Below are 23931 nucleotides of genomic sequence, written 5' to 3' on the forward strand. Positions count from 1 at the left end.
TAAACGATCAGATGAAATAAGAAGAGAAGATCTACAAATATCGGATGTAGAAAAAGCGGAATGGTTTCAATCAAAAAGTAATTTCGCTTTGTGATTGAGAAGCGTCAAGTGAAGGAATATTTGCTCTTCCAAGTAAGAACCACAGGTTAGATGACCATCAGTTTTCGTAGCTCACAAAGTCGAACAACTGATAAGAAAGGGGCAGAGTGTTATCGTACGCACTACTGCAATGCTATACTCTTTGGCAATGCTTGCTGTAACAGGAGATGGCAGAAAGCTTGCACAAGCAGCATCCACCTCTACTTTTGAAAAAATTGCTCTTTTTGATCTGCCCTTTCACATACAGTCCATGGACTTCACAGAAAATCAATAGTGGAGAAGAAAACGGAGGGAAACTGTTCTGGTTTACAGTATATAGTGGAACCTCCATTCTCAGTTTCTGGAGGGACAACAGAAAAGAAACGTCCAACACGGGTAAACGGAAAATCCGGGAACGAACGACCATCAACAATTTGGCCAAACATCACAAAAAAGATGTATGTATATCGTACTTATAATCTTACAAACACCCCTAAACCAAACCAAACCAAACCAAACCAAACCAAACCGCACCCCAATGCGCCTTCCCCTCCCAAGCGACTATGGCTAGATCCGAAGGCCTGCAGATTACAAGGACACATGGTCAGTGCGACAAATCCTCTCAGCCGTTATTCCTGGCTCTCTAGACCGGGGTCGCTATCTCACCGTTAAACAGCGCCTCAATTAAAGGTAATCGTAGAATGAGTGAACCTGGAACCAGCCCTCGTTTCCAGGTTAAAATGCTTGACCTGGCTGGGAATCGAACCAGGGTCCTCCGAGTGAGGCAGGCAAGTTCGACCATGGGGCCAGCTTCAAACATTAATTACCGGTACGCGACTTAAAAATCTCGAAACTTTACATTCAATTTCACCGGGGAAATTTTGTCAGCTTCCTCAGAAAACATCGTTCAGTTCAGCAACTTTGATCGGTCAAACTGTTCGAAAAACCTAACACCAAGCCAAACAACAATCGACCAGAAGTAGTTTTTAATTCTCTAATCTAATAAAATAAAGCACGTTGGATATAAAAGCGCCCAAAATGATGGCGAAATCCCTTTTTCTTTAAATTTTCCATTGCAATTTAGTCACCGGTATAATGTCCATAGTCAGTTTATGGAAGTCTTGTAGCACGTAAATTAGGCCTACATTGACTTTTAAAAGGTTATGTTGAACTCGAGAATATTGTTTCGAATGTATCGATTCTCAAGTTCTCGAATGCATTATACTCAATTCTGTCAGTCACTAATCACGATCAAAATGGAAAAAGAAAAAATATCATCAAAACTTCCGAACTGACGGTTATTTGTGACCTTGAGCTCAGCTAGAAAGCGCAAACACTGTACAAGTCGGTACGAGTGCGAAATGATGCAAAGTTTTTACATATAACGTCCAGAAAATGAAACGACTGTGGTTTCTGTAAAATTTTAACACAAAAATGTGAAATTCCCAGCCTTGCATTAGGACCAAAACTGTAATAGACAATCCCAAAACCTCCCATGGCTTTTTGTATATAAGTAAGGTGCAACATCTGTTCTGGTCTCAATAACAATTTTATACGATAATATTAAAATACTAAATTTGTGTTACCGTACTTTAGAAGGAGCAGTTTCAATTCCTGCCTGAAAGCCCAGTGACTATACAGTGCCCTGAGGGAAGTGCCGAAAACCTGTTCGGCGATTCACTCGGAAAAAAAGTAAACGTCTAAAACTGGCCATAATATCAACATTTTGCAAGTACGAACATTTGACGAAATTCATTCCATCTTCAAGCAGAGCTGTCGAAATGTGCTCTGTCTCCTTCCAATTGTTGTGGACACATCGCTTTATGATTTTGGTTCTCTAAGCAATACCACCCGAATGCGATGCTAAGATGGTCCCTTATAAAAGTTCACCGCCGATCGCTTTTCCGGTATAGTACTTTCTCAAATTACCGCAATGACGGGGCGTTAACACCAAGATCAGCAAGTAAGCCGTAGCCATCGTTTTGTGAGATGCAGTTTCTTGAAAAACGTATGAACGAGGATTTAGCGTTGATGGGACTAAAATTTCTGGATGGTTGATACCGGAAATAGTTTCTTCAAGGAACAGATAATGCGGGATTTTGACAACGGAATTTAATTAGAATGCTCGTAGGACCACGCAATTTGAACGGATAATACGGGAAAACGTAGTTTCCAGCAACGTTTAATCGAGGTTCTACTGTACTATAAATACGACGTTTGCTCGAGATCTATTCAGCTGTTTCGCTGTGATGGTGGAACAGACACGGAAAATAAAAACCACAGATTTGGTCTTGAGTTGACCTAAAATAGATAAACATCTGAAAAATTGGCTAAACAAACAAAATCACAGGCAGCACACCCCCTACAACTTTATTTATGTAGATGAGCATGGAAGTGCAGACATTTATTTCGAGAGTTACTGCTTTGAAACTGTACGACATATCTACCCAGTAGATTACAAGCAACAGCAATATGCTTTCCGCAAGGGGTCTTGGGTAAAACGAGGAGGGACAATATAAGAAATAAAACAATACGAAATACGCTAAAGACTAACCCCCTAAAAGAAAGTATGGAGAGAAATAGGCTGAAATGGTTCGGCCACATCAAAAGAATGGGACAAGAAAGGTTACCGAGAAGAGCTCTGGAATGGACAGAATCTGGGAGAAGATCAATTCAAAGACCGTGAACAAGACTGAGGGATCAGGTGAAGGATGATGTAAGTCGGAGAGGACTACAATGGGAGACTGTGATAAACGATAGACTGTGGGGAAAAAAGAGAAGATTGGAAGAGGCTCTATGAATGACCTGCATAAGCAGAAACATCTCAGGAGGAGGAAGAAGAAGAAGAAGAGTTGAGCTCACCCAGTGATTTTAAGGCACAACCTTTTCAAAAACAAGTGGAATTAAGATGACATTGTCAAGTTCTCAAAAATGCAGAAGAAATACAAAATTTTGTGGAAGTTATAACCGAGAGACCCTGCCTTAGTTGACAAAGCTGTTAAAATATATTCTGTATCAATACTGCAAGGATTTGAAACTATCCACATAAACTGTTACATTCAACTTTGTTCCAGGAGATACTGCCATTCTTACTGTCTTATCATTGTTGTGGACCAGTAGTTCAAACTCTCTGGGAGATATTCTCAGAGGGGTCCTATGGAGTAAATAGAATCTTCTGCATAGGGTATTCGTAGCTCAATATTGAAATACATTTCTGTACCTTGTGAAGCAACAATGGAATGACTGTATAGAGGCATGGATTACTACCTCACACGTATGCCTATCGCCCTCTATTACCTATTTAAGTGTAATTTTGTGTCAAGTTTCAGTATAATAAAACCAGCAGAACAACACAAATTGTGCATGCTTTCCTTATTAACTTCAAGCACTCTACTCCTCAACACTTTCCCTCTCTAAAATTGCTGTAAGCTAAATGGCTGAAGAAAAAACATGTCCTACTGATATTATTTTAACAAGAAATAAATAATTTCCAGTATTGTGAAGATGGAATTCTCCTGAAAAAAAGGTCTATAACACTTGACAATACAGGTACATACAGTCGAAAGAGTAAGGAAACCTGAGTGTGGCTACTCACTGAGCTGCAAGTTGAGCCACCTCTCCTCCCAGCGGTGCAGCAGCGAGTTGCGTTGGTTTGTTAACGACAGAAGTTTCTCCTTGATTTCATTTGATGCATAATGGTTCCTGGACAACAGCTCTTTGCCAAGCGATATGCAGGCCGTAAAGTTATCTTCCCGTGCGTCAATTTCTGCTTTCAAGCTCTGGTGGTTGTTCATCAGCAGTTCGACTCCACTTACATCCCTGGAAAAATAAAAAAAATTAACAATACTTAGGGACCTGAAAAATTAGCATCTACTTGTTTCAAAGTTAGCATCTATTTTTCCAAAATTAGCATCTATTTACAAAGTTATAATAATCACAGGGTATTACCAATTTTAACGATTCCAAGTTTATGAAGTGCAGTTACTGTCCTTGGTTCACACACAATACAAATTCGTTGTTCAAATGAAAGCATTGTCAGTACTTGGACATTGCGTTTTTCCGAACTGCATCGTCTGTCTGTAACCACTGTGTTGCAATGAGACAACACGCGCTCGCTATCTACATTGTTCGTTGGGGTCCACAACAACTCAAGACAGTATTTAGCAAATATGCTGAACTCCGTCTGAACTGCAGTTAGTGCAAGCATGACATCACATTTTTTACTTTGTTTCATCTGGGTTTGAATTGCATGTTTCAGAGTAACCAGACCAGATATCGTTTCGTGAGAGATCTGTTACTCCAAACGATTTCTCAAGCTCATCTAATTTATCAGTGTTATTCAAAATTATATTTTTTGGATACAAAGCTTGACAAATTGACACAAAATGCTTATGGTTGGGGTCTTTAGCTTTCAATGTGGCTAGCTTGCACTGTGAAGAATGAGCAGCTTTGACAAATGTGTCTACATGCAGTCTGCTGTAGAGGAGTGAGCTTAATCAAAGCATCATTAGTTGGCTCACAAATTAAGGTAAAACTGGCGTCAAGGTTATACAGTTTGGGGTAAAGGAGATGAGAGGTAGGATACAGAGACCCTTCAAGTTCAGTAAGGTCAAGCAATCCAGCTGCAGGATCTGTGACAAAAACCATGTGAGAGTCACTCAGATCAGTCAGGTACTTAATACCGCAGTTGATGATGTCTCTTTCATGTCAGACATCTTGAAAAATGTAACATCATCAGTAAAGTAAGCACTCAAATAGAAGAGAGCCTGAAACCAGCTATTCCATCGCGTCATGACAGGTGCAGGAAAGAGCTTTGCTTCCTTTGAAGCACCATACTTTGATGTTAAGAATTGTAAATTATTATATTTTCACTTTCTTGTGTTCAAAAATGCAGACTTTACCATTGCAACCTGATGATTTAAATCTGTCATCACTGCGACCCAACTATTGCCAACCAAGCTGATCTTATCAGCCCAGCACTGTACATGCATTAAATGATCCCCTATGAGCACACTTAATGTTTCATAACACCAGATCATGTACGGGGCACTGTCACTAACAAATACTAACTGCATCATATACACTATAACTGCGCAGAGCTTCTAAAACAGCACGAGAGCAGTCTGTATCGTTTCCTGCATCAAGATAGTTCACAGAAACAACGTGCAGCTCTCTTTCCGATCTGGCTGGGACTTGGAATATGATGATAAAAACACAACGGCCCATTCTATCTGTAGTTTCCCCACTAGAGCCTCTGCTGTTCTTTTCTGGTGATCAGATAAAACTTCTAGGAAGGAAGAAAGACCTCAAATTATAACAAAATAATTTAAAATTACTGAATCAATTGCGTACTGGTAAGATAGTTCAATATGGAAATCGCACTCAAATTCGGTATCCTTCAATTTTGCGCGTGGTTTCGAATAATACCTAAACCATACCCGATCAATGAAATCGAAAGTTACCCGGTAAATATACTTCACGTAGAGTCCTCACACATGGCAGCTCTTCATTTGAAAACTCCGTAATCCAGGCTCTTAGCTCATTGCTTTCCAGCTTTTCCAGAGGTATATTTGCTTCGGCAAATACTTGAACTGTGCGTTTCGAGAAGTTATCTCAGGAAATTTTTCGTCGTTTACAACTAACTGTATAAACACAGAAGATTGCTCTCTTTGAGACGTACTAGCAACGGGTTGAACTTTCGTTATTGCGTCGCTTACCCACGTGTTTTTTAGATTTAACATGTTTCACAATGCTATCTTCCCCCCCCCCCCCCCCCCCCTCCCAACTCGGCAATTATTTATTTATTTAGCGTATGATGCTTCATTTGACAATCGTTTGGAATATATTTTACATATAAGTGTTATTAGAAAAATATAAACATATTTAAATACATGGATATAGAGTAATTACAGACTAACTATAAGGTAAAAAAACACACACACACAACTGCAGTTTCTGAGAATTCATCACAAGCTGATGTCCTTCCAGCCAAGTGAATGCCGTAGGGGTTACTTGATGGAGCTCCTCCATAGGCCCAGTGAATGCTCAGAGAGGACATACTTTCACGATGTGGCTGATGGTTTGCACTTCAGCACCACAGTTGCAGGAAGGAGACTCCAACCACCCCCCCATTGGTGTAGTGCAGAAGCAGTTCTTCCCAACACTGCAGCATATCCTGTTTAATCTCATCCAGATGGTGCGTGGGAGGTTGAACCCAGGAGATTTTGTTGTTGGGTCATCAATGTTGATTAGACCATGGGGGTGTAATCTGGCCTATTCTTGCTTCCATGCTTCGTCAGGTCTAAAAGGAATGTCAGTTCCCTGGCCGTCTTCCAGGCAGGTTTCCGGGATTTCAGTCTCGCAACGGCAATTTCTTCTGCATCCTGGTGGATGGGAAGTGAGCTGTTCATTATCACCTTAGTCTATAATCTGACAAGAGCATTTTGTCGTCTGATGTGAGGAGGTTGAATGTGGCTCAGTACGGGTAACCACTGTACAGGAGTGGAGTGCAGGGTGCCAGACATTATTCTCATTGTGTGGCGCAGCTGGACATCGACCAGACGAGTATGGGAACTATTCAGCCATACAGCAGAACAGTATTCAGTGCTAAAGCAGTTGTTCGCAGTGAATTCGCATCTGCACCCCATGATGTTCCAGCTAGTCTACCAAGAAGGTTGTTACGACTTTTCAGTTTAGCTGCCAGTTTCTGAAGGTGATGGCGGTAGGTTAGGGATCTATCTAAAGTTACACCGAGGCTTTTGGGGGTAGCATTACACCGTAGTATGCGATTTCTGAACCTGATTGTCGGTTGGTAGTTTGCATTCCTGTTACTGAGGTGAAACGTAGCTACTTCTGTCTTTAGAGGGCTAGGTGTCAATCGCCACTTTGTGAAATAACTGTCCATCTTCTCAAGGTCCTGGGATAGGATTTCTTCAGCTTCACTGAAGTCTGCTCTTTGTATGGTGAGGTTGATATCTCCATAGATGAACTTGCGAGATGTGGTTTCTGGAAGGTCATGTATGTATAAGTTGAAAAGAATTGGAGACAGCACTGAACCCTGTTGTAAACCATTGTGGAGTTTGTGGAAACGACTGCAGACATGTTCTGTATGAACCTGGAAAAAATCTATTTCCCAGCATATTTTTTATTAGAGTGAATATCTTGAGACATGGTATTGCTCTGTTAAGTTTCAGGAGGCGGCCTTCTTTCCAGACTGTGTCATAGGCGGCGGTAAGATCGAGGAACACAGACACTTTTCTTCTTCCTCTCAAATCCATTTTCTGTAAAGGAAGTCAGAGCAAGCAACTGATCGCTGCAGTCACGGCCACGACAAAAACCAGCTTGTTCAATCGGAATGAGGCATTCAATCGTAGGAGCTATCCTGTTAAGAATCAATCTTTCCAGAAGCTTGTAAGTTACGCTTAGTAGGGCTATTGGTCTGTAGCTTTGGGGTAATTTGGGATCCTTGCCTGGTTTCAAGATAGGGATAATTTTAGTTTTCTTAAACAGCGGAGGCAGTTGGCCAGACTGCATAACATTACTAAAAAAAAGAGGCAAGCCAGCGCTTGGTTGCAGGACCACAGTGCTTTAAAAGTTCTGGGAATATGCCATCAAGTCTGACAGCTTTACCACTACGAAGGAAGTAGAGACCATTTTGTATCTCTTCTGAGGAAAACGGACTTGAATATTGGTCATTTGGTTGGATTTCTTCTTTTCTCTGCCTTAGTTCTGACTTAACTTGCTTTGTGAATTTCTTATTCCCCTGAGCCCGTGATACAGAGACCAGGTGGTTTGCTATGGTTTCCACATTAATAGAGGTCTGCATCTTCAGTGGTGTGAAAGTTGGATCTAGTTTACGGATGAGTAACCACACTTTTCTACTAGAGTGTGTGAAGTTGAGATTTTGTACTGCTGTTATCCACCTCTCTCTTCTAGCATTATCTAGAGATTTCAGAAGTTCAATTGCTTTCTCCCGACTGTTTTCTTCGAAGTATTCAGCAAACAAATGACTTGTTTCCTCGTTCCAACCAGGTATGTAATCCTTCCAATAGACACGAGGAATGGTTCTTTTTGCAGCTGATTTTATTAGCCCAACAAACCTCCTGCAATTTTCTGGCGTTGGAGCTATCCACCTAATGTTGGCATCTGTGTGCAAAGCATATGACTTCCAGTCAGCTTTCTGGAAGTTCTATCTAGGTATGGGTACTGTACCGGTTACGACCTGTACATAAGTATTTTTTGAGCATAAGTTACGTTTATTTACCACGCGTAATGTTCCGAGCACGGATGGTTTGTCTACCAACAGCGAGGACCAGCTAGCGAAGTGTATGACGACTGTGAGCTGTGACGTAGCCACAGGGGCTAGCTAGGCCGCCCGCTCGTCTCAACACGTGTTGCCAGCCTTGACTGGTGTTTTCTGGATTCCACGTCACTTGTTCTAGTGAGTTCGATGGAGAAAATTTGGAAATTTCTATAATAATTGTGCTAGCGAGTCGAGCGATATGTCATCTTGTTTGGGATCACCTAAACGTCCCAATGCTCGAGTTTCAAGCAAATCCATCAAGGAATTCGGGAGATATTCAATCAAACCGTATTATGACGTAGACATCCCGGATTGAATAAAAAGGGGACCTACTGTAGCCTATTCACACAGTCTCAGCTGAGTAGTCAGCGAGGACACTCTTGCTGCTACTATCATCGTGGAACTCTGTCATTATACAAGTGTGGGAAGACGATTCTTCCAAGTTTTATAAAGTGGACTCATAAGACTTCGAGTGTGGTAGAAATTTTTCTAAGTCTTCGTAATTGAACTTGGAATATTTACAAGTGTTCATTGAATGGACTTGTATTATTTACGTGTCATCGAAGTTGGAATTTTCTAAGTGTTAACTAAATGGACTTGTATTATTTCCATGGGTTCGAGACCCGAATTCTTCTAAGTGTTCACTGAACATTATTTACGTGTCTTCGAAGTTGGAATTTTTCTAAGTGTTCACTGAACGGACTTGTATTATTTACGCGTAAACGAGATTGGAGCTTTTCTAAGTGTTCGTAAAATGGACTTGTGTTTTTTACGCGGAATATTTGCAACTGTTGAGGAACTCATTCTTCTAATAGACAGTGATTGATTAACATTGCTAGTGATGAACTTTAACTTTCCAACGGCTTTGAACAGAGTTAGGATTTCACTTGCATTTACTCTAAGACTTGTACATTTGCCAGTGTTGGTTTAAAAGACTTATAAATTTCGTCAGTGAATTTATTTATGTGGAAGGACTTGTGTTTTCGTCAGTGGTCACTCAAAGACTTTATGAATTTCACCAGTGATTAACTTTAAATATATTCAGACTTCCAAGTGAATGGACTTGTGTTTTTTCGTTCGAGTTTAGGCAAAGACTTGCACCTTCGCCAGTAATGAACTTTGAGTTTAACTATAATTTCACAAGAAGGGACTTGTGTTTTTTCATTGCCAAAAGTCATACAGGGAAGGGGATCTTCCTAGTGATGAACTCTAAAATTATTAATACCACTCATATCATTTTAGGAGTGTTGGAAGTCTTGATGTACAATTATCAAGATCTCTGCTTATAAGTTGATCATCCAAGGTGTTCATGGACTCAGTGCTACTAGTGACCTTGGGAACATCAATCCTCTCAGTCTCATTGGGCTGAGGTAGTACATGGCTATCTACAACATCGCCTGGTTCACCGGGGTTCAACCCGGGCCTCAGAGTTCGAGACATCTCTACTTGCCGTCAATCCAGACAGTCCAGCTGCCTCTGTCTGGAGTATCTGGAGTCCCTGGAATCCCTGGAGTCTTCTGGAACGTGCTTCAACCAGCTTGGCTTGGTGAGCTGGAGAACCCAAGCCATACTATTGGAATATGAGGAAGACAGTCCATTTCCACTTAGAGGTGATGTGCAAACTCATGACTTATTTGAATAAACTCTTATACAATCAGAGTCAAAGTTTTTCTGTAGATAGGACCCTACCTCCTGTACCGAGCCCTAGCTACGATTAATCCAGTTTTTTGCCCTGAGATCTCTATTTCATGCCCCTATCAAATTTAATCTGAGAGTCGGGCTCTTTTACTGGTACAGTACAGACCTAATAACAGGGATCTGAAGACCAACTCTATAGATTATGGGTCTGTGTTGGCTCCGAGGGAAATTGTTCAGTACCCGTCTGTGTATTGAGGTAGTTGTCATAAGGTTATGGGAGGCAAAACAGAGATCTGGCGAATAGTCTTTTTTCCAACGACCAGAGTGGAAAGTTCCTTTGTCCTTGGCATCGTACACTAGCTTAAGATCACTTGCATCCATCCATTCAAATAGTCTGTCTCCATTTTCATCGCATTCATCGTATCCCCACAGCGTGGGGTGGTTGTTGAACCCTCCAAGAATGATGCTCTTTTCTGGAGGTACCAACATTCTGTGCTCTGGCCAGCTGACGCTAGATAGCTTATATACGTTAGTAATAACGACGTTATCTACCTTTATAGATGAGGAGAAGAATGCTTCGTGTGTAACGTGTTCCACTGCTTCACAGTTTGCTATATCGTTCTTGACAAAGGTGGCTATACCATACTTAGGATCATTCACTGCTACCGCTAGTTGGTATCCTAGAATTTTACCCCTATGTTTCAATTGCTGGTCATCTTCAGTGTGAGTTTCCTGGAGTACAACCACATCCATGGAGAGTTCATGAAGGATCTAGGATAAATATTCACTTTCTGCCTTACTAATGCCTTCTATGTTAAGTTGGCAGATGGTTAATACAGAGCCGAAGGTTTGGGTGTGTGAAAGTGAATGTGTATGAGAGTCCTCAGAAGGACTATTATTTAAGTTTGTTGCATGATTGTCATAGCCGTGAGGCCCAGTAGGGCAGTACGGTGGCATCTTGTACTTACAAAACATTGTCGCTGAATCTGTGGCATATGAACCATCCTTTGCATATTGCAGAGCACTTTTGTGTGCAGTTTTTGTCGTGCGCCCCATAACCTAAACGATCGCTTGACTTGCTACTCTTTACTAGTTTCAATTTTAAACAGGAAAACAACGCTGCATCTCTCTCATTATTTCCATGACACACTATATACATTTTGATAATCGATACAGATCTTATTCCCCTTGCTATTCCCATTGTAAATATCGATTAAAGTCAGCAAGCAACAATCGGCTACTTTTCTTCATCGATCAGAACGGTTGAAATGCATCGTATTTAGAGTATTTCTGATGATTTTGCTGAAATATGTTGTTTTCGCCAGTAAAATAGTACATTTTTGCAAAATTCGCACTTAAATCGCATATTCATACTAATTTTGAATTTTGGGTCACAATTTGCATTTTGTCGCACTTCTATTTATGAGTAAGAATGATTTTATTCCACATTAGAATTATCGTAGGCTTGGATTCAATACAAGATTCCAAAATTCGCATTTATCGCAAACTTCCTTGCTTCTCTAGAAGCCAGAAAAGTACAAGAACATCAAAACTGGCTAGTTCATTACATCAGGTCTAAGCTGCAATGCACAAAAATTATAGATCTCTATTTTCTTCACAAATACAGTAGAAGTCCGCTATAGCGAGTACGGCATATAATGACAACTCCGTTATAGCGACAACATTTTTCTGTCCCTTCAAAATTCCTATATTAAACTGTGTATCGTCCTTCGGTTACAGCGAGAACCCTATCACTGGCGCATCCGTTATTACGAGCGATTAAGCGCGCATGATTTTTTCCGTTACCGATATTTATGCACCCCAGTGATGATATTGCATGCGATCGATTTCCTTCGGCATCGTTTCCTCGCTGTGTGCACTAGCAATTTATCTCGTCGACATTCGAAGGCGATGTCGGTGTAGATTAGTAATATCCAGCGACAGTTGTTCCGTAAAGAAATTCGAAATGAAAGAGAACATATATTCGTAATAAATGAGTAAATAACGTGTCCGATAACGGTTGTTAACTCGTTAAAATTAAGGCTGACTAAACAACCGCTTAATTTTGAGGCTAAATACTGCAATTAAATAAGAATGGGATGCACCTTGAGATATGGCAGAGTGCTTAATTGATTTCAGAGGTTAGTTTATGTTCTCTCGCGTCTGGTTAAATTACGGAAAGCCTATTATGAAAATTTATAGCGAGAAATGTATAATTTCTCTACTGGCGCTTGAAGTGTGTTTTCATCATACGTATAGTACAGTTAAGTTAGGATACGTGACGCTGTTTGAATAAGAAAACTGAAACGTTTGCAACAAAATGCTATCGATCATCTTCGGTACGGTATAGTTTTCTCACTTTGTGCATTTGCGAGCTCTCTCAACATTCAAAGGCGATGTTGGAGTTTATTAGTAACACCCATTGATTGCTGTTCTCTAAAGAAAATTTGAAATGAAAGAGGAAAACACCTTTTTGTAATAAATGCGTAAATAACGTGGCCGATAGCAGTTGTTAACTCGTTAAAAAACTGAGGTAACGATATCTTAATTTTAATGTTATATACGGAAATTAAGTAAGAATGTGATACACCTCAAGATATGGCAGAGTACATCACTGATTTCAGAGGATATTTCATATCTTCTCACGTCTAGTTACGGCTATTTACCTGTAAATTTTTCGCGAGCAGGTTATTTCTCTACATGCATTTCAAATATGTTTTCATGATAAGCTAGATATACGGTTACCGGGCGAGTTGGCCGTGCGCGTACAGGCGCGCAGCTGTGAGCTTGCATCCGGGAGATAGTAGGTTCGAATCCCACTATCGGCAGCCCTGAAAATGGTTTTCCGTGGTTTCCCATTTTCACACCAGGCAAATGCTGGGGCTGTACCTTAATTAAGGCCATGGCCGCTTCCTTCCAACTCCTAGGCCTTTCCTATCCCATCGTCGCCATAAGACCTATCTGTGTCGGCGCGACGTAAAGCCCCTAGCAAAAAAAAAAAAAAAAAAAAAAAAAAAAAAAAGGTTAGGTTAGGTGACGCTTTTTGCAGAAGAAAGCCGAGGTGTTTGCCACAGAAATCTCTGGAGTGATACCGTATTTCTCCGAATCCAAGACTTTTTTTCTCAGAATCTGCGAAAACTCAAAGGTTGTTGCATTCGCGGCCTAATAGTAAGTTAATGGATACCACTGGCAACTACCGCGGTAACCATGCTGTTCCTTTTCACACGCGCACAGAACTTGTTGACAATAAATGACCACCTCTTTACCACACATCGCTAGCCGCGACAACCAGTTGTATAGAGCCTGTGTGTTTCTCAAATCTGCAGAATGACATTAAAGCATGCGACCCTTCGAATTCTAGAAAAGCCATGGTTAGTCAGTGGCAGAGTCGTAACGCGTCTATTGTACTTGACGCTTAGTAAAATTAAGGTTTATAGACGGCAGAAATATTTTCGTGATGGATAGTCGTATTGTAAAGATACGTGGAAAAGGTATTGCCAGCAAATTTTCAACGGGTTCTAGTCGATGATATTATGCCAATTATAAGTAAATGTTTATTAAACAAAGGAAATGTAGAATAATTGTGCAGCCGCAAGAAAATACAGCATAGGCCTGACTAAAGCCAGTATTTGGAGTTAGCGTGAATACAAAGAGCTAAAAAAAATGCGTACTGTACAATAAATGCATTCAGTGGTCGGCAACAAGGACGCTTTAAAGAAGTCGAAGATGAAATTGTGAGGTATGTGCACGAAAAAGGCAAGGGCGGAATGGGCTTACCGTGGCGATATAAACTCGTTCGTTGACTTGCAACGTTCGCGATTAGGCCAATACATCGCTAGCCGCTGAATTTAGCCGAACCCGACAAGCGAGACGTGCGTGTAGCGGCAGCCGGTTATATCTGACGCTGCGTAAAAGTAACAGTTTTATAGACAGCAAGAATAATTTCCTGATGGATCATTCTATTGTAGAGACGCATGGAATAGGTATTGCCGGAAAATTTTCAACGAGTTCTCTTCGGTATTATGATGCCAATGTTGAGTTAATGGTCCTTAAACCCGCGGAAATAAATAATTGTGCAGCCGCCAAAAATAAAGAAATACGGTGTGACGAAAGTCAATGTTCGGTGTCTAAAAATAGTCTAAAAATGCGTAGGCCTACTGTACAACAAGGCATTCATATGATTTTACAAACTTCTTTTTGAGCCTGATTTAAATTTTTTGAAGGAAAAAGTGGGGTTCATCTTGGATTCTGAGATATATGGTACTATATTTTTTTCAGAATGAAATTAAACATACACTTTCACGTAGTATCGGAATACAAAAAATAACAAACAAGTAAGCCGTAGTGTGGATATCATCTACGGAAACTCAAGTTTTGAACAAACCGATTGCCGTTTCTTACCGATTTTAAAGTGCCTGAAGGGTTTTCCGACTGTTATACAAAATCGTAATCTATAATCTTCATTTCCGTATTGACGAATTGCACAATTAAAAATAGGAGAGGATTTCCACCAATCAATACTTATTTATTGCATATATTAAACTACAGGACCGGTTTCGACCTCATATCATAATCATATAGCATTCCTTTAACAACACAATCTTAATCAAAGCTTCATTATACTGTATATGTATGTATGGTTCAGCTGAAGATGACCTTGTACATGAGGTCGAAACCGGTCCTGTAGTTTAATATATGCAATAAATAAGTATTGATTGGTGGAAATCCTCTCCTATTTTTAATTGTGTTATACAAAAATCGGATATAATGACAATCCGTTATAGCGAGTAGATTTTTCGCTGTTATGAATTCTCGCTATAACGGACTTCTACTGTATATACTGTCACTTCCAACCAGACTGAATACCGTATTTACTTGTGTATTAGACCCCCCTCGCATATTAGATCCGCCCTGGCTTTTTGAGACGAAGAAAATGAAAAAATAAATCTTGCCTGTAAGACCCCCCCAACGTAATTCAGAGAACGATGACGATTCCGCTTCGAAGCGGGTACAAGTCTTACAGCAGCTCTGATGACATCACACAAATTTGTGAATAGTTTCGTTCGTACGACCTACGCAATGAAAAACTTGTCGAATCCATGCGGTACCTCTGTGTTTCGTAGTTACGAAATGTCCGCCTCTGTAGCGTAGGTATACTGCAGCTCTGTTGACGTAGCACAAATAGACGAATACGAATAGCCCTAGCTTCGAGTCCAACCCGCGCATTGCAAGCATGCATCAGTCATGCTATATGTCTATTTTGTAGTTAATAATGTCCACCAGTGTAATAGTTAGCACAATTAGTTGCTGTTTTCTGGGATCTGACTTCGATTCCCGGTACCGTACTGCCAGAAATTCACAAATGGCAGGAAGGTTGATATGCGGTAAAAGCGGTACATATAACTCCCCTCCACTAGGTGTGTGTCTTAAAAAGAGCTGTACAACCTCGGGATGAGGAAAAGAGTTTACTTTAGTTGGGAAATATTTGCGGTTGTTGCTATTTATACAGCAGGCGAGATCATTAACAAAGTGGTCGTTTAATATCTCGTAACTTTGGCCAATATAGGTATATATTTTGGAGAGAAGTAAGTTTAAAACATGATAAAAGCTATCCAATTAAAACTATTGTTTTACTTGCCAACATACCTAACAAATAATAATAATTTTATGTCTCCACGTACTTCAAACGATTTTCAGAGATGCCAAACAAAACATACTGGGGTATGCGTTAATAAAAAAAAAAGACGAACGTACAAAATTAAACATTATGATGATAAAACACATTACCGCCACATCTGCAGATTTCCATAAATACGGCATATTTTCCTGTTATTTATTTTTATTTTTTCCGTCGAACTTTTGGCACTATCAGGGCGATAATATACCTAACGAAAACAATGTGGTCTGTCTTATCTCATGTACAGCTGTTTACGCAAATCCTGATGTGATAAATGTAGAGAACAAGCATGAAATATACATAAAAGTAAGGGTCTGTGTTTCAACAGCCGCAGTTATCAAAAGAATGTTTCCAGTTACTATGTATTACATTCGGAAGTATAACTCGTAACATACGCTAGTTATCAGCTGATGATTTGGCATGCCTTGTACAGCACGACTTTATTCGGAAGGAGTGGCTTCTGCTACATATACACCAACTGGGAATATCAGAGACCATCTGAGAATAGATTTACACTGTTTAGACTCTATAGTCGGAACAAAATTATTTTTAAAAGGTTCAAAAAGACGGGACCTCTTGTGCTCTTGATTGCAGTGCATGGCTCAAACAGAATAAAGCATGGCTGACGCGACTGACGAGAGATAGCAGTGAAGATGACGTCACTTAAAATACCGACACGTCGGTAGCAAGGCAGGGAAGTTGGTGGTGCAAGGTGATAATTCAAATGAAAGCAGTGATCATGTTTACAGTGTGGTAGGCCTATTGCTGAACTGACAGAGACAAAGGACTGACCATTAAGTTCTTTTGTATCAATATTTAATGATATGATAACACGATACCCATATCCCTTTCTTCTATGGCAGGGCCTCTCAAACGCCTAAAATCTCACGCGTGCAGATCGAGGCGCAAGAGCTCCGTGCACTGTGCATCGGTGGTGCTCGGCATAGCTCGGATCAACGCTTCGTCTCTGGGCTACTCGGCTACTCTGCTCAACTCAGCCCGGATTTGGAGCACTATGGCGCAAGTGGGGCAACGGGAGACAGGCAGAGCGAGCGAGACAGGCGTGAGGAAAGAGAGAGTAAGCGCTATTGCTCCAAATCGAGGAGTTGGGGGGGGGGGGGGGGTCATCACTCTGGTCAACTAAGTCAAGTCGTCTTTTGCACCGTGCACAGTGCATGCACCATGCGCATGCAAATTGAGAGGCCCTGTTCTACGGGATCGAGTATGATGCGAGACGAATCTTCGTAGCGACTTTTTACGGCCGTATGCCCTTCCTGGCGTCAACCTCACCAGGGGAATAAGTGCGATGTAACGAATGACGTGATTGATATGAGTAACTAAAACGGACTTTTATATGTACCGTAGGCCTAAAAGTCGTGTTCACCATTTTTTGTCTTTTTACGTTTAGAAATGCTGTCTTGCGACGAAAATAGGCAGTATAACTTAAATACCTTCTAAGTTTGTTAAATAATAGTATACAATGTTTACATGTACAATTTATAGCTCTTTATAACCTAGAAGTCATGTGTTCCATGCACAAAATTTCGAGGTTATCGCATATTGGACCCCCCTTCATTATTTTTGGCTGTAAAAGTGGGGAAAAAAGGGGTCTAATACGCTAGTAAATTCGGTATCTCAGTCTCCAACCAGTTATATGGAGAGACCAATGTGTGAAAATTCTGAATTTATTTTTTTGAGTTTTCTTGTTTGTTCTTTCTGTTCACTTTTCCCTCACTGACTGAGCATTTATGACTTGTCAGGTGTTTATCCTATTTCCAGATTAACTTACGTAATTCTCACTGTCCCATAATTTACACACTCTGATATTTAGTTCAAAGTTTGGACAAAAAGGTTGCATATTTGACACACCCATTTGCTGCACAGATCAACAAATGTGATAAACGTATGTGACAAGTAGCAACCTTTATTTTGAAGTCTGGTTTATTTCCAAGAAACTGCAGCACTTTAAGTGTGTGAGCACTGACCTGAAGCAGTAAATCTCTGGGCAATCTGTTATGAACATATACCAGCATTCTGCTAAGCAACAAGAGTTCCTTTCCCACTGGATGACTTTAAAAATTTTAATAAATTAATTAGGCTGTAAGAAAATGAAGAAATAGTAAGAAACAATACTTTTCAGATATGCCACTAAAAATAGCAATTGATTTGGACACTGTACTGCTTAAAGAACATAACACATCTATAATCACAGTGAGACTCTCTTTAACACACCTCACTTTTTGTGAACATGCAGAACCACCAGAGTGGAATAATGTTACAATAATATTTCCTCAATACTGTTTTGAAGTACAAAGAAAACAATTAGAATCAACTTTACAAAAACATTTCCCTATACTGTTTGAAGTTAGTTTAGAATCTGAGTTAACCGAGTCTCATGACACTATTCTTTCTACTTCCCTCATTCATAAAAAACTGCATGAAGCATATTATATACAACTCCGACAAATTTTCGGAGGTTGTTCAGGGATACCTTTACATTATATTGGCATAAGGGACCCATGGTCTCCAATGGCTTGTTACAGAGTAACAATGTACCGTATTTCTCTGAATCCAAGATGACCCTGAATCCATGACTACCCCTACTTTTTCCTAAAAATTTAAATCAGGCTTAAGAAGTGTTTTGTAAAATCACATGCCTTTCTTGAACAGTACACATGTCTTTACGCCAACGCCGAACATTGGCGTTACTTATGCCGTATTTTTTCGCGACTGCACAATTGCGTGTTTAATAACCATTAATTTAAAATTATAATATCGACGAGAACCCATTCACAATTTGCAGGCAATACCTGTTCCACGTATCTTTACGACGATCCATCACAAAAATATTCCTGCTGTCCATAAAACGAATTTTACTGAGCATCAGGTATAGTAGACGTGTTATAACTCTGCCACTGAGTAGCCGTGGCCCTTCTAAGAATTCGGAGGCTCACATGTTTGATGCCATTCTGCCGATTTGAGAAACGTTTCTATACGGGCTAATAGAATGTCATTCTCTCTCCACTATTTCTCGAGATCCAGTGACACTGCACAGCGGCACTGTAGAACCTGTTGCCGTGGCTAGCGATGTATAATAAAGAGGTGGACGTAGATTGTCAACGAGTTAAGTGTGGGCGGGGGGTTGGGGGGAAGAAACAGCGTGGTTACAGTTATAGCTGTCAGTGGTCTTCATTACTGTTAAGTCACGAATGCAAGACAATCCTTGATTTTTTATGTAACTAATTGGTATTTATTTTGCTTCAGGTGCTATAATCAGCTCACATCAAGAAAACGTATTTCTGGTACCTGTAGGCTACTTCCAACCGGTGTGTTCAACTTGCCAGGTGTAAGCCTGCTCTTGACCATTCACAAGAAAAGGGATGCAATACCTTTATGACAGATTAATTTTTTTTTTAATGGTTATGTATATAATACATTTAATGCATCTTCCTTTTGTGAAAATACATTTTTTGCAAGTCAGAACTTATGCAGCCATACTTTTTGCCTCGCTATATATTGCTCGACTTGATACTCGCTCATTTCTTTTCAATAGTTTTTGGCTAACAAGTACTGGAAAGTACATATGACTTGCTAACCAACTTACCTAGGTTTCTCAGATGTGTTCATCTGACGAACCACATCATCCATCCAGAGCATGAGAGTGCGTACCATGTTGAAGAACTTGAACAAGTCTCCAGTATCAGCCAGCTTCTGTTTTCGTGCATCGCAGTGTCCTTGTAGGTTATACCAAGCGTTAACGACTTCTGCCTCCCGGTTTGTGATCTCCTTTGCCTTGTCGCCGGCATAGGATGCTTGCAGCTTTGCTGACTCTTCCTGGATTTGCTGGACCTACAACACGCAGGACAAGAGTGATCTACAAACAATACCACTAAAACCAGTATGTATAAAGCAGCTCTCCAGTGACAGGTTATTAGAGAATAAAACCAACATCAGCCAGCAATTACAGGAGTTGAAGAGCTGCACCCTAAGTTGAAAGATAGATGGATGATTTTCCTCTTGTGAGTCTGGTCTTCTTGCCTACTTTCTCCCATAGGATTAGCAATATTCTCCAAAGTTCAATATCAAGGCCATTTTTAAGCATAATTTCATAGGCACTATGTGTGGGTTTCCTGTATACCGTACACAAAGACGCGCCTCTTCTCACCACCACTCGTCACAAAAGCAGACCGTTCTAAAATAACCGATTAATAGGACCATAGCGATATCGGACACAGAATAACCTCTAAGAAGGAAAGAACAACTCACGAGAACCCTCAGGAGAAATGGCTACTTGTTCAAAATCTGACAAGTTTTTAGAAAATTACAAGAAAGAAAAGGAAAGGCTGCCATACAAAGAACGAATGGGAGGAGGAAGGACCAAACAAAAACACACAATGCCTAGCATCAGAAACACTACAGACAGGATTGGTAAAATACTAAACAAATATGCCATAAAGACCATCTATAAACCACATTGGAAGTTAACCCATTATTTGCCACCAGTCAAAGACTGGACTGTAGCTGTCGTACCTACAACAGGAGTGAACAATTTTTTTTATTTAAATCTAAGAATTTCATTTTTGTCCGTATTGAACTGAGAATGGAAGATAGGAAACTTAAAAGGGTCCACCTTTTCAATACAAAAATGTTATGGTTTATTTATTTATTTATTTACATTTGGAACTAGTTTCGACGCTGTTTGGCGTCATCTTCAGCCAAAATGTGGGAAATAGGCTAGCATGTAGACATTTATATTACACAAGGCGTTACATTAAACAATACACATCTTACGAGGAGATAAAAACAGGGACGAATGTAGAAACAAATGAATCGTTGAGAAAGCAAAAGTTATAAATATTAAAAATAACCTTAACCACACATCTTGCAGTGCGAAAATGTTCGGCTTGAATGATTCCTGAATACAAACCGCACGCGCACACATTTCTGAAGAGCCAGCAAGCAGGAAAAAGTAAAGTGAAACCTTAAGAGTTCTTCTGAGAAGAGTTCATCATTTTTTCTATGTTCCGACTAACTAATGAAGTCTCCCTTGAGTTCCTGATAAACATACACAACAGGAAATTCTCCTTCACTCTCAACAATAGCTATAAAGACCAACGGTAAACTGTATTTTAAATACTGTGCAGAGACGTGAAAGCATGATCTTGAACATGATATAACTTCTTCATTTAGCCACCTTTTGAAAGTCTCTCTCTATATTAAATAGCTTCATTAACACCACCATTCTGTAGATGCACAAAATAATCTTGTTATCTTCACAGGTCCGGTATTCAGCTCGACAAGAATATAAAATTGGTATTAAGGAATACGTTTTCTGAGAGTTTGGAGGTTGACTGTGCCAGTATTTGTGGTGAATTGTTGCAGCGTTACGTGTAGGGTGGGGGCAGGTTTCTATGATTTTGCGGGACATAAGGCGGTAAAGCTATGGCGCAAGAAGAGGAACAGAGCGTGTTGGATAGTTTAGGTCTGGGGAGCGGCCATTGTTGGATTAGGAGGGGAGAGGGAAGGAGCGGTAGGGGAGGAGGAGTGGAAGGAGGGGAAATATGGAGGGTGATGTGATGAAAGTGTGTGGCGTGACAAAGTATTATGCATAATGTGAAAGACAGATCTGTTTTTCGAGATATTCATGTTTTTGAAAAATTCAATGAGAAAGTCGAATAGGATCTTTGGTTTCTCTGAGATATCATTTAAGTTTAGGTTGGGATTGAAATATTGGTCTAAATGAATATAGAGGTTTTCAGTGACGTCTAGGAAAGAACCTTTGTTTAGAATATTTAATACCTCAAGATCTTGATTTATTTCAGTAAAGTTGTGCTTAAATTCTTTTATATGTAGGCCAACCGCGGAAAAACGGTTGTGTTTTATGGCATTGACATGTTCTGCATATCTGATTTTAAAGCAGCGTCCTGTTTGCCCTAGGTAAGAACTTTTGCAATCTTGGCAAGAAAACCTATATACACCTGATTTAGAAAAAGGAGTACTTTTATTTATTGATGAAGAGTTGTGTAGGATCTCTGTGCTTCTATTGTTAGTACGAAAGGCTATTTTAACGTTGTGTTTTTTAAGAACGTTAGTGAGGATGTAAATTTCTTTATTGAAGGTAAATGTGGAAAACGTGGCAGTGTTAGTATTGTCTTTTATTAGGGTGGTTTTTTGGGCGGTGTCTGAAGTGAATAAAGCAATTTCTACCCGACATGAACATATCCATCACACCAAGAACCAGGATGATTTCAGCTGTAGCCAAGCATTCCTGCGAAACAAGATACAAAATGTCATTTCATAGAACCAAAATCTTAGCAGCTATTCCCTGGAATCTCGAAAAGAAGAATCTGGGAGGCTATCAAAATAAATTAAGAAACACCTGAACAATACAAATTTAGATGAAGGATACAAAATCAGTAATTCTTGGATGGCCATTACACAAAGATTACAATATGCATGTCACCACGAACATACATACGTAATAGCACCGACAATCCCCAGCTACCTGGCAAGTAGCCCCCCCGTAGGGCTTATGTCAGCCAGAGTGGGAAGGCTACTTAAAGGCCAAGCACAACTACTATTCTTGTAATTGATTTAAAAAACAACACTGGAATTCGCAAGAAGAGCTACTGTATGTAACTCAACAGACCACAGAAGCTTCAGACCCTTGAATTTATATTGTTGCACCTGAAAAAAAAAAAAAGAGAAAGGAAAAAACCCACACACTATGAAATATTTCAGCTTAGATCTTTGGCTGGTAAGGTTCAATACTGTGCAAGTAATTTCAAAAAATTATGTGCTGCTGATCAGTATTTTTCCGACAACATTATCACAGTGATTTTCGCAGGTGTGTAACAAGGAAACCCCTTCATCTGCAAGTCTCCGGTCCGATTGACTTTGGTAGGAATATTGAGCCATATCAAATCAAAAGTGAAGGTTTTGGGGCGCACCGCACCAAGAGGAGTGAGCAGCGGGAAGCAGGTGGCCAGTTCAACTGCCACTCTCGCCCACACTATTTCCCTAGCCTCACTCCTGTCTACGTGATGCTCGAACGAGCAATCTGACACCTCAAAACAGGTGCTATATATGTGATTGGGCATCTAATTCTGAAATGGCTGAATAAAATATTGTTACTGAAGCGATCGTACAAATTGTCATTCAGATCCCCACAATGAAAGTCTAGTTTTCCTTTGCTGACGACATTCCTTTTTAAACAATTCTCCTTAACCAGATGTGGTTCCTCGCAGTCAACACATTTGCCGACATGGCTGGCATATTTGACAACATAATATCTACAATTCTCAAAAACTACTTAAAATGATTATGAATTTTTGATGTTACATTTTGTATTGCTTCAAGGAGTCATACCTTGTGATCTGCTATGCCAAATGATTAGAGTAACGAGAGTTTGTTATGCCACAAACATTCATTACTTCCCTTCAAGCAATTACTCCTCTAAAAGTTAAAAGCTCATATTTATATTGCAATCTGATATAAAAATAGTGAAAGTGACTGCACTTGACTGCCATCTCTTTGCAACATTAGTCACTACATGAAATAGTACTAGCAGCAGCACAGCAGCAGTGCATGCGTTCAACCATCGCAATCTGGGTCCTCCTCGACCTCTTTACTTCGAGGTCTTTCTTCAACCATCCACGTAACAGTTGAAAGCGATGCCCCTCGCCTTTTCTATTCCATATGCCTTAACCTCTTTCATCTTTTATTATTCCCTTTTATTCTGTCTCATCACCATTGGCCGTTCAATTTTCAAACTATGCACGGTTTAAATTAGCAATCTTCACATCCAAGGCTAGACACCAACAATGATTCAGACAGGGAGCTCCGGTTTTAACTGACTGAACAAGTTAGGAAATGTTTGTTTTCACGATGGTGTTTGAAAAACCTATTTCACTGCTGACACCTGTCGTAGCCTTAAATAAGAAGAGAGACCACTTACTTGAGATTGTAGCGTCATCAAGTCCTGCAGGAAGTTCTGGTGTTTGCGCTGCAGAGCCGATACCGATCCAGCATCTCTACCGAGTTCATCAGACATCGAATGTTGTTTCTCGAGGATTCGTCCCAGCACATCCTTGCAGTCATGGAAGAACTTGTGTAGTTCTCGGGACGCAGCCAGCATCTGTAAGACGGTATAGAGCATTTTTAAAACATAATATTTCAAATTTGTTTACAGTTTCAATTTAAACCAGTGTGCGGAAATGCAGCAAACGACTTCATT

The 23931-nt window shown here is 40.1% G+C and overlaps 1 protein-coding gene across 11 annotated transcripts in view; it reads right to left on the bottom strand.

Annotated features, from left to right (window-relative positions):
- The window catches only part of beta-Spec (spectrin beta chain), a 636597-nt gene that overhangs the window by 121161 nt on the left and 491505 nt on the right, over positions 1–23931 (bottom strand). For all 11 annotated transcript variants that reach the window (XM_067155517.2, XM_067155514.2, XM_067155515.2 and 8 more), the window contains 3 exons: positions 23653–23832; positions 19300–19544; positions 3674–3897 (listed from right to left, as the gene is read on the bottom strand). In XM_067155517.2, coding sequence (XP_067011618.1) covers positions 3674–3897; positions 19300–19544; positions 23653–23832 — 649 coding nt within the window. The remainder of the gene's footprint in view (positions 1–3673; positions 3898–19299; positions 19545–23652; positions 23833–23931) is intronic.

The sequence above is a fragment of the Anabrus simplex genome, chromosome 11, assembly GCF_040414725.1.
Source record: "Anabrus simplex isolate iqAnaSimp1 chromosome 11, ASM4041472v1, whole genome shotgun sequence".
Classification (NCBI taxonomy): domain Eukaryota; kingdom Metazoa; phylum Arthropoda; class Insecta; order Orthoptera; family Tettigoniidae; genus Anabrus; species Anabrus simplex.